Source organism: Neophocaena asiaeorientalis, unplaced genomic scaffold (assembly GCF_003031525.2).
Source record: "Neophocaena asiaeorientalis asiaeorientalis breed wild unplaced genomic scaffold, Neophocaena_asiaeorientalis_V1.1 scaffold76, whole genome shotgun sequence".
NCBI lineage: Eukaryota > Metazoa > Chordata > Mammalia > Artiodactyla > Phocoenidae > Neophocaena > Neophocaena asiaeorientalis.
Window position 1 is genome coordinate 2,296,159 of NW_020173668.1, and position 11,476 is coordinate 2,307,634.

The window sequence follows — 11,476 nt, forward strand, 5'->3', positions numbered from 1 at the left end:
GGCAAGGTACAAGCTGGGAATACAGATAACTGGTCATGATTTTCTACTACCACAATCATATCGCCTGCACTGATGACACTTATTTCTGCCTTTCCAATTCTTATTCTTTTTCCTTGCCTATTGCACTGACCAAGACCACCTGTACAATGCTGACAGTAATAGCAATACCTGGTGTCCATATCTTTTTCCCGATCTCAAAGGGAAAGCTATCAAAGTTGTGTCCCTAACTTTTATATTTGCCGTACATTGTTAAGTCCTTAATCCATCTAGAATCCATTCCATGTATGTTATAAGGTTAAGGCCCAATTTCATTTTTCCTGTATGGATAATGAAATGTCTCAGAACCAGTTTACTGAATAGTCCCTTCTTTCCCAACTGATCTACAATACCACCTGGTTACACACACCAACTGCTCATATATGTGTAGGTCTATTTCTGGACTTTCTACTCTGTTCTATATGTTGACTATTAGCAATGCACCCACATCAAGATCATCATTATTACAGTGGGAAATTTGCTCTCCTCTCTGTCCCCCTTATTCTTCTTCAGAAGGGTGCAGTTATTCATGGGACTGTCCTGATCCATGTAAATTTTAGAATCACCTTGTCAAGTTCTTTGGAAAATCTTTGGGTATTTTGATCACAATAGCATTGAACCTATATATCAATTTAAGGATCATAAAACTGATTCTTCTTATCCATCTCTTTATTTAGGTCTTCTTTAATGACCTTCAGTTAAGTCTCATAATTTTCTGTGTATATGTCTTGCACAACTTTTATTATATTCTAGCTCTTTGTATTTTTTGTTCCTCTTGTATAGAAATACAATTGACTTTTGTATATTTAGCTTATATTCAACCAACTTAACTCTGAATAATTCTAACATGTCCAAGAGTCTTTTAAGCTTCAACTTAGGCAATCATCTGCAAATAATGACAGCTTTGTTTTTTCCTTTCCAATTCTTACACCTCTTATTTTTTTTATTTTCTCACTTGCTCTAGCTAAGAAAACGCATAAAATGTTAAACAGAAGTGATAGAGGCACTCATGTCTTGTTCTTGATTTTAAAATACTTCTGTTTTCCAAGTGATCATGTTTTCTGTGTATTTTTTGTAGATACTCTTCATCAGATTTTGGAGGTTTCCTTCCATTCAGTCTAAATGTTTTTCTGTGAATTGGGTTTTTAACTTTATCAAAGGTTGAATTTTAGCTTGAAGGTTCCCAGACCTTGTAAGTAATATGAATTTAAACCCCAAGTCACATGAAATCAGGCCTACTGTTACATGTTCTTGGGGAGACTGCTTAGCCCTACCAGCCCCAGATCCAGGCCAAGACAGATTAACTTCCTCAACACCACCCTGGGCCAATAAGCAAAGTTTCTGTGGTTCACACTTTCACTAAGGGTCCAGCCCTTCAACAATCCTGCTTTTGCGGGGATGTCAGTTACCATTCCCCTCCTCACATAGGCCCAGAGTGTCATCTCCTGTCCTGACATGGCTGTTATAATCCAATCTACTCTTTGGGTTTTGAGGTAGGCACAGATCCTAGGGCAATGGCCAGACTCTCCTGGTTTTCAGTTATTGCTTATTTGGGGCCCTATTAATTTTCCTTACTTTCTTAGGAGTCAGGTATGTATTTAAAAGTGGTTATTTCCTATATTTTAGCTTCTATTTCCAAGTATTTTCTTGTGAGAGGGTTTTCAGGTTATCCAATCTATCATAATTATGGAAACAGAGGCATTTGAAGATTTTAAATCCATTTGGCATCATGAAGGCTACTTATATACTCAGCAAGACCAGTTTGAGAAAACTGGTGAGGGCAGAAAGCAAACCAGTGGGTTCAAGAGTAAGTGTGTGATCAATTTCAAAACTTACTACAAAGCGACAGTAAGCAAGTGCAGTACTGGCATAAGGAAAGACATACAGATCAATGGAATAGAATGAGACTCCAGAAATAAACTGCTACATTTATGGTCAACTGATTTTCAACAAGGATGCCAAAATAATTCATTGGGGAAAAATAATCTTTTTAGCAAATGATGCTAGGACAACTGGACATCTACATGCAAAAGAATGAAACTGACCCCTACCTCAAACCACCCAGAAGAATGAATTCAAAAAGGATCACAGGACTTCCCCGGTGGCACAGTGGTTAAGAATCCTCCTGCCAATGTAGGGGACACGGGTTCGAGCCCTGGTCCAGGAAGCTCCCACATGCCATGAAGCAACTAAGCCCATGCGCTACAACTACTGAGCCTGCGCTCTAGAGCCCACGAGCCACAACTACTGAGCCCATGTGCCACAAATACTGAAGCCTGCGCACCTAGAGCCTGTGCTCCGCAATGAAGAGCAGCCCCCGCTCGCCACAACTAGAGAAAGCCTGCACACAGCAACGAGGACCCAATGCAGCCAAAAATAAATAAAATTTTTAAAAAAGGATCATAGACCTAAATATGAGAGCTAAAACTATAAAACTCTTAAAAGAATGCATAAGTGTACATCCTTGTGATCTTGGATTAGGCAATGGATTCTTAGATATGGCACCTAAAGCACAAGCAACCAAAGAAAAAAACAAAATTGTAATGCATCAAAATTAAACTTCTGTGTTTCAAAGGACACTACAGAGAAACTAAAAATACAACTGATAGGAGAAAATATTTCCAAATCATGTATCTGATAAGAGACCTGTATCCAGAATGTATAAAGAACTCTTTCAACTCAATAATAAAAAGACAGGGCTTCCCTGGTGGCGCAGCGGTTGAGAGCCCGCCTGCCGATGCAGGGGATACGGGTTCGTGCCCCGGTCCGGGAAGATCCCACATGCCACGGAGTGGCTGGGCCCGTGAGCCGTGGCCGCTGAGCCTGCGCGTCCGGAGCCTGTGCCCCGCAACGGGAGAGGCCGCAACAGTGAGAGGCCCCTGTACCGCAAAAAAACAAACAAACAAACAGGGACTTCCCTGGTGGCGCAGTGGTTAAGAATCCGCCTGCCAGTGCAGGGGGACACGGGTCCGATCCCTGGTCTGGGAAGATCCCACATGCCGCGGAGCAACTAAGCCCACGCACCACAACTACTGAGACCGCGTGCCACAACTACTGAAGCCCGTGCACCTAGAACCTGTGCTCTGCAACAAGAGAAGCCACGGCAATGAGAAGCCCACGCACCGCAACAAAGAGTAGCCCCACTCGCCGAAACTAGAGAAAGCCCGTGAGCAGCCATCGAAGACCCAATGCAGCCAAAATTAAATAAATAAAATAAATTTATTTTAAAAAAAGGACAGGCAATAACAGATTTGGGCAAGGAAGTGGAGAAACTGGAATCCCCATACATTGCTGGTATGAATGTGAAAATGTTACAGCTCTTTTGGAAAGCAGTTTGGCACAGAGTTATCATGTGACCCAGTGACTTCACTCCTAGGTATATACCAAAGACAACTGGAACATACGTTTACACATAACGTGTACACCAATGTGCAGAGCATTATTCACAAAAACCAAAAAGTGGCAACAACCCAAATGTCCAGTGATGAATGGATAAACCAATGGTGGTACATCCATATAAATATTTTAGCCATAAAAAGGAATGAAGTACTGAGACATGCTATAAAACATGTGAACCCTGAAAACATTATACTAAGTGAAAGAACACACAAAATGCCACACGTTGTATGACTTCACTTACATGAAATAGCCAGGATAGGCAAATTCATAGAGACAGAAAGTAAATTAGTGGTTGCCAGGGGTGATGCAAATATTCTGGAATTAGTGGTGATGGCTGCACAACCTTGTGAATATACTAAAAACCACTGAATTTTATGCTTTAAAATAATGAATTTTATGGTATGTGATTTATATCTCAATAAAAAGAGAAAGGTTAATAAAGTAAAAAATCCTGGCTACTGTTATTGCTATGAATAATAAATCATCTTTCATCTCTGATCCAAGACTTTCATCTTCTACCAACAGCCATGAAACTGCTGCAGGCTAATCTGTTGGTCTGCAAGCAGCGTAACGTCGCAGACACTTACTGCATGGTTCTTGATGAGGCATTAATGTTTTTATGTTCTGTGGTGTTTTTTTTTTAATTAATTAATTGATTTATTTTTGGCTGCATTGGATCTTCGTTGCTGAGCGGGCTTTCTTTGGCTGCGGCGAGTGGGGGCTTCTCACTGAGGTTTCTTCTCTTGTGGAGCACAGGCTCTAGGCGCGCGACCTTCAGTAGTTGTGGCTCACGGGCTCTAGAGCGCAGGCTCAGTAGCTGCGGCACACGGGCTTAGTTGCTCCGCGGCATGTGGGATCTTCCCGGACCAGGGCTCAAACCCGTGTCCCCTGCATTGGCAGGCGGATTCTTAACCACTGCACCACCAGGGAAGTCCGGCATTAATGTTAAAATAAGAAACTTCTTTTTAAAAACCTACTTCTTTAGGTCATGTCTGTCCTCTCCTATGAGACTGGTCTGCATTTGTTAAGTTGGAAGAAAGCACCGTGGGGAAGGCTGCTGCTTTCCCGTGAAGGGGGCAAGGATCAAAGGCCCCCTATACCACAGTGTGGGTCAGCATAGCCAAGCAAGCCCCAGGTGCTGGGCTGCGAAACAGGGTCTTCTGGAGAGAGGTGGCAGAGCCTCTCAGTGCCTCGCCTCCCCAAGACCACTGCAGACTGCCTGCAGGGCTCCTGCCCTCATCTCACTGTCAAATAATGGGTTGTAGCAGCCTGCCAACAAGGGGAAGGGGAATCAGCCCCAGTACTCTCTTCTCTCAGATGCCAAGAATCCCCCAATCCACCCCTTTGACTCTTGGTTTAATTCACTGGGTCAAAATGAATTACTTCATTCTCTGGGCTCCAATACCATGTTCTTCTCTCTTTGTCAGATAAAAACATAATAGATTCATCTCTTTTTATGGTGAGTTATTTACACGTCTTATGGATTATGTGGTTTGGTACTTGGGGGCAACTGGACATGGACTCAACTCTTGGCTGACCACTCACTAGGTCTGTGTACTTGGGTAGGGGGGACCCCTTAGAGCCTTAGATGCCTCATCTCCAAGATGGAAATACCACCCACCACCCAGAGTTATTATAAGAATTTAATAAAACCACACTAATGAAGTATTTAGCCTATTTCCCGGAGCATCTCTGATAATTAAAATATAGTAACTGGTGTAAAAGGAATAAGGCACAATTTGGGCAGAGAAGATTGAGTTTAGCTAATTGGCAAGGGGGCACGAGACCAGCACATTTTCAAAAAATGTCTGACATGCAGCAGGGGCTCCACAAAAGTTAGTTTCTCTCATCCTTCATCTGAGACTGAGCTCGAGCGCAAGGACCAGGTTATCTTCTAGCGTGCTGAGTGCTCCTCAGGCACATTATTTTGCGTTACTCGCAAATTTTTAAATGCTCCCCAAAAATTAAAAAGGCAGGGGATGCTTCAAATCAGTAGATTACACTTCCGTTCTCTCTTCATCTGTACTTCAGATGCACTTATTACAAATTTTAAGTACTTACGTTGTTCAATAATTATTTCAGGTTTGGTGGTCTGGTCTGCCCAAATAGACAGGAAGATTCCAGGGGTCAAATATGGTTGTTTATATTCTACTAAGTACACAGCCAACTGACTGAACTGGTTCATTTCAAAGTGAAATGAGTGTAGTTTCTTGGCTGAGACCCCACTGCTCCCTATGACCAAAGGATCGGCAATTGAACCCTCACAAGGCTCCCTTCCTAAAGGGAAGCTGCCTCACCGCTGCCCCTCCATTCAAAGCGACAAGGAGGGTGACCACCCATCCAGGTTTACATGGATGGTCGGATGCAGGATGCTCCACACTAAAAGTGGGCAGTCCAAGGCAAACCGTGAACTGGCTGTGAGCTGGTCAGCGTAGTCACCAACCAGCGACTGCTTGCACATTCGTAGCTCTAAAATACCTTTTAAAACTGGTAAAACTGTTACTGGCAGGTTTAAGTCATATGGGGGAGACCAAAGAAGATAAGAAGCAACCGTTCACAGAGAGTGAAGCATACCTCAGAGATATCCAGCGGGAGATTGCCAACATACACCTGTGTCTCTCTTTTCTTGAATCCTAAGAAGAAAAATAGCCAAAAAGAAGGCAGGTGTAAGGCTAGAGGATTCAGAGGAGTTAGAACATGTGATAACTGACACATTTTCCTCAAGGTTAAAACATACACACACAGTCCCCTACAAACATCCCCCCACACACACCGTGATCAGTGAAGGGTTATACAGCACTCAATCGGTCTGCAGACACTTATCAGGGTTATGGGAGTGGTCCAGTGTTAAGTGTTGGCCTTGGATATCACTGCCTTCAAGGCAGGAGCGTACTCTCTCTCTGGGGGCTGGGAGGACAGCGAGTCATCAGCACACCTGGAATCCAGCGCTTCCAATGGGGTATTATGTAGTTTTAGGACCAAAGGGGGTAGTATTTCAAAGTTAACATTCAGCTGAAGGAGGGAAGGAAGTGGGGGTTAATGCAGGAGGGAGGCAGAAGGGAATCCAGGCAGAGGGCAGGGCACACGCAAAGGCATGGAGATGCGAAAAGGCGCCTCTGGGAGGCTGCCTGGAGTCAGGAATAGCTAGAGGCACGCTGCAGGTGGGTGAGTGGTGAGAGCAGAAGGAAGAAAGGCAGGCCAGGCCAACTGCTGAAATCGCTGACTGCTGCCCACAGCAGTCTCAGCAGAGTCCACTGGCTGTGAGAAGGAGGTGAAGGGTTTAATCAGAGAGGTGACATCAACACGGCTAGGTTGCAGAAAGATCACTTTGGAGATGGTGGAGGGTGAAATGGGAGGAGATAAGGATTAAAGAGAAGTATGGGGTTAGGAGCAGCCAGCGCAACAGCGCCTGAGGGTCTGCAGTGTGTGGCAGAGGGATGCATCCCTCCTGTGAAAGGAAACGTGGTGACTGGAGCAAGGGCAGGATCTCAGGTTTCATGCTTGAAGAGAAACTGAGTAGATTAATTAGGATCCAGGTTATAGACTGAGCGTCCCAGCACCAAGCAAACCCCCAAGCTAACTCACTTGGAGATTTCTGTTCCTCCAACACTCCATTCTTCCCAAATACTTCAGCAGAGGGTCGGAAGTCACTGCTGCTCCAGGACCTGTCAAACACAGGTCTTAGCATTGCACCTCCCAAGGGCAAACTCCAACAGAAGGAGTTTGGGCATAACAAGCAGGGCCCGGCAGAAGCCTCCATACCCGCTTCCTGACAGAGGGTTTCCCTTCCTCCTTCCAGACTCGGGTTCCAAGCACGAAGCCCTCCACTGGACCTTTTTAATCGCTAATTGTTAAAGCACATTTAGTGTCAGAATCAACAGGCAAGAAATGCTGGGGTTGACTCCTAAGCTCTGGGCATTGGGAGGCAGGAGGAGAAGGAAGAGAAGGGTGTGGGTGGAAGGAGGCTTGTTTATCAGCAGAAGGAAACAACTTACATGCTGCAGTTTCTTTCCAACAGGATCTCCTGCAAAGCCAACCAGCCACAGTTAGAGGAATGCCAGGATCATTCACCATCACATTACTGAATAGGTACTGTGGCACGCAGAATCATGCCCCCCAGCAAAGTGGTCCATATCTTAATCTCCAGAACCTATTAAGGGTTCTGGTCACCAATTCCGATTTGGGGGGGAGCAGTTTTACCACACCACCAAGCACTGCTCCAGACACCAGCTGGGTGTCCTACAGTGCAACTCAATTCTGACACTGTCTACCCAGGAGATAGCATCAGATTTCACAGGTTAAGGGCTCAGTCCCACAGGACTGCCCCGCTTCAGACACCAGTCACCTGCAAGCCCAGGTTGTCACCTGTGCTTCTGATTGACCACCTATAGACTGGAGGTTCGCACGACCCCTCCTTGGGTCCCATCACTTTGCTAGAGTGGCTCACGTCTCAGAGAAACATTTTCCTTACTAGATTGCCATTTATTTAAAAAGTATATAACTCAGGAACAGCCAGATGGGAGAGATGCATGGGGCAAGGTACAGGGAAAGGGCACAGAGCTTCCATGCTCTCTAGGTGTGTCACTGTCCCCAAATCTCTACTGTGTTCACCAACCTGGAAGCTCTCAGAACCCATACTTTTGGGTTTTCATGGAGGCTTCATTGCAGAGGCATGACAGATCAGCCCTTGGTTCTTTTCCTGCAGGTAAGAAGGCTGTCAAAGTCATTTTAAAGGGATTTTTTTTTCTTTACTTTGGGAGAAACAAAAATTAAAACGTTAAATTTTAAAAGTAGTAACGCTGTCCTTTAAATTGTTCCCAGCTGCAGGAGGAAACCGCTTTAGTTGCAACTAAATTTAAATAGTAACAGTGGTTAAGATAATTAAAAGGCTTAATATTGATGAATAAAAATAGAGAGGTTTATGGGCAGAATCAGGCTATGGCTGTTACTCCCAATTTCCTGGTAATCCCTGGAAAACTCTATGGGCTTCTGGAACAGGGAGGGCACCAACACCTCCCAAGCAAGGGCCCAGCATAAATCTTTCAAAGATGCCTTTAAGGGCCTGCCAGGTGCTATGCTAACTAAACAGCTAATGTACATTGTCTTATTTAATCCTCATGGAAACTCTCAGAACTTGCCATTATTACCCCACTGTACAGATGAAGTCCTGGAGGCTCAGAGACCATAATTTGGTAGTCTGTCAAAGATCACTTAATTTATGCTCATAAATAGAGAAGTCTGTTTTTTTAATTCAAACCATATGACTCAAAAGTCATGAGCTTCCACTCTATTGCTTGGTCTGGAAAAGTGTCTTTTTTGTGTTTTTAAAAAGACAAAGAGTAGGACTTCCCTGGTGGCGCAGTGGTTAAGAATCCGCCTGCCAACGTGGGGGACGTGGGTTCGAGCCCTGGTCCGGGAAGATTCCACATGCCATGGAGCAACTAAGCCCGTGCGCCACAACTACTTAGCCTGCGCTCTAGAGCCTGCGAGCCACAACTACTGAAGCCCTGGCACCTAGAGCCCGTGCTCCACAAGAAGAGAAGCCACCGCAATGAGAAGACTGCACCACAACGAAGAGTAGCCCCTGCTTGCTGCAACTAGAGAAAGCCCCCGTGCAGCAATGAAGACCCAACGCAGCCAAAAATAAATACATTTATTTAAAAAAAAAAGACAAAGAGTATATATAAAGAACTCTTACAACTCAATAATAAGGCAAATAAGGAGTTCCCTGGTGGTCTAGTGGTTAGGATTCGGCGCTTTCACTGCAGAGGCCTGGGTTCGATCCCTGGTCAGAGAAACCATCCTGCATGCAGTCTGGCGTAGCCAAAATAATAATAATAATAATGCAAATAAACCAATTAAAAGTGGACAAATCACCTGATAGAGATTTCTCCAAAGATAAACAAATGTCCAATAAGCACATGAAAAAGACTCTCAACGTATTTAGCCATTAAGGAAATGCAAATCAAAGCCACAAGGATACATCACATCCACTAGGAGGGCTATAATTTAGAAGACAGACAATAAGTGTTGAGATGTGGAGAAATGGGAACCCTCATATTGCTGGTGGGAACGTAAAGTGGTGCCGTTTGGGACACAGTTTGGCAGTTTCTCAAAAAGTTAAAAAGAATTCCATATGACCCGGCAATTCCACTCCTGGGTATCTACTCAAGATAAATTAAAATTGATGTCCACCAAAAACTTGTTCACAAATATTCACAGCAGCATTGTTCACAATATCCAAAAGAAAACAACTCAGGGACTTCCCTGGTGGCGCAATGGTTAAAGAATCTGCCTGCCAATGCAGGGGACACGGGTTCGATCCCTGGTCGGGGAAGATCCCACATGCCTGCCACGGAGCAGCTAAGTCCTTGTGCCACAACTACTGAGCCTGCGTGCTGCAACTACTGAAGCTCACACACCTAAAGCCCGTGCTCCGCAGCAAGAGAAGCCACCGCAATGAGAAGCCCGCACACCGCAAGGAAGAGTGGCCCCGGCCACAACTAAAGAAAGAAACTAAAGAAAGCCCACATGCAGCAACGAAGACCCAACGCTGCCAAAAACAAATTAAATTTAAAAAAACAAGAAACAACTCAAATGATCATCAACTGACAGATGAACAGATAAATAAAATGTATACCCAAAGAATGGAATATTATCTGGCAATATAAGTGGACTAAAATATTGATAAATGCCACAACATGGATGAACCTCAAAAACATGATGCTATAGTAAGAAACCACACACAAAGGGTCACATATTGCATGATTCCACGTATATGAAAAGTCCAGACTAGACAAATCTGTAGAGACAGAAAGTAGATTGGTGGCCACCTAGGTCTGGGGGTGGGGGGGGCAGCGGGGAATGAGGAGTGTCTGCTAACAAGGTTTCCTTTTGGCACCCCAAATGCTCTAAACAGGGAAATGTTCTAAAATTAGATTGTGGTGATGGCTGCACTGTAAATATACTAAATCCCTTTTAATTGTACACCTAAAACAGGTGAATTTTATGGTGTGCAAATTATATCTCAATAAAGTTTTTTTTTTTAAAGGTAAGGCACATTTTCAAGAATGGCTGGAATAAGCAAGCATTTCTTTTGCCACTCCACCTCACAAACCAACGCCCACACAAATGAAGCCAATGAGTGGCCAGGATCATTCAGTCCCCCTGGCTTGTATTGGATTTAGAACGTATTGCGTTAGCCTCAACAGCACGTTTAGTTTTTTAAGCTAAAAAGTTAAATTTAAAGTTTTTAAATTCAGCCTGGTATCCACTCCCACCCACCAACCCCACTAAAAATTCGTTCTGCAGACGCACCTGGCGAGAGCAAGCGACAAGCTCCGAGGGGTAACACGCGCCCCGCCACCATGGGGGGGAAATGAGAGGTGCAGTTTCCACAAACGCCTCCCAACGCCCAGGTCCCCGCCACCGTCCGCCCGGCAGCCCGGGGCCGGGAACCAAAAAGCGGTACCTTCTCCCTGCCAGGTACATCCAGCCTGCAGCCCAGACGCTGAGCCTTAGCTCCTTCCTGCGCGCTTCTACTCCTCCGACGCCCGCGGGGTACGGGGCGGGGCCGCCCCTCCGCAGCCAATCCCCGGGCGGCTGCAGCCCGGCCGGGCGGGAAGACCTGCGTGCTAGCTGCGCAGCGCCAGGAGTGCTCGCTAGGACGGTAACTGCACCGGCTCGGGAGCAAGCGTCCGCGGGCCCTGCTCCCGCTTTTAATAGACACCCTCCCCCCACACACAACCCCAAAATATGCTTGCAGAGAGAGTGGAGCGAGTGACAGTGGCGCACGCCTAGCTCTTTTAGGAGTGGAGGGGCTCCCATCCTGGGTCGGAGAGGTGCACGTGGAGCACTTGGACTGCGTTTGAAGGCAGCGCCTGGCCGAGACCGGCTCAGTGCAGATGGGGAGCTGCTTACCCAAAACGTGGGGGTCCCTAACCACGCGGGCGCAACCGGTCAGCACGTAGAGCTGCTGCTACCTTCCCCCGAACATGCACCCCGGACCCGCCTCTGCAGAGGCACTGACCCCGGCGCCCCC

At 45.7% G+C, this 11,476-nt stretch overlaps 1 protein-coding gene across 6 annotated transcripts in view; it reads right to left on the reverse strand.

Annotated features, from left to right (window-relative positions):
* TDRD10 (tudor domain containing 10) overlaps positions 1–11,476 on the reverse strand; it is a 75,109-nt gene that overhangs the window by 34,146 nt on the left and 29,487 nt on the right. The window contains exons 1-4 of one of the 6 annotated variants that reach the window (XM_024748137.1): positions 11,356–11,442; positions 7,431–7,459; positions 7,021–7,100; positions 6,010–6,068 (exon numbers count right to left, since the gene is read on the reverse strand). The exons of 1 other annotated variant lie outside the window; for it this stretch is intronic. In XM_024748137.1, coding sequence (XP_024603905.1) covers positions 6,010–6,068; positions 7,021–7,100; positions 7,431–7,432 — 141 coding nt within the window. In that variant the 5' untranslated portion in view covers positions 7,433–7,459; positions 11,356–11,442. Of the gene's footprint in view, positions 1–6,009; positions 6,069–7,020; positions 7,202–7,430; positions 7,460–8,050; positions 8,167–10,752; positions 10,806–10,906; positions 10,937–11,355; positions 11,443–11,476 lie in introns of those variants that run through there. 4 more of the 6 variants (XM_024748139.1, XM_024748138.1, XM_024748135.1 and 1 more) reach the window with 4 other exon arrangements.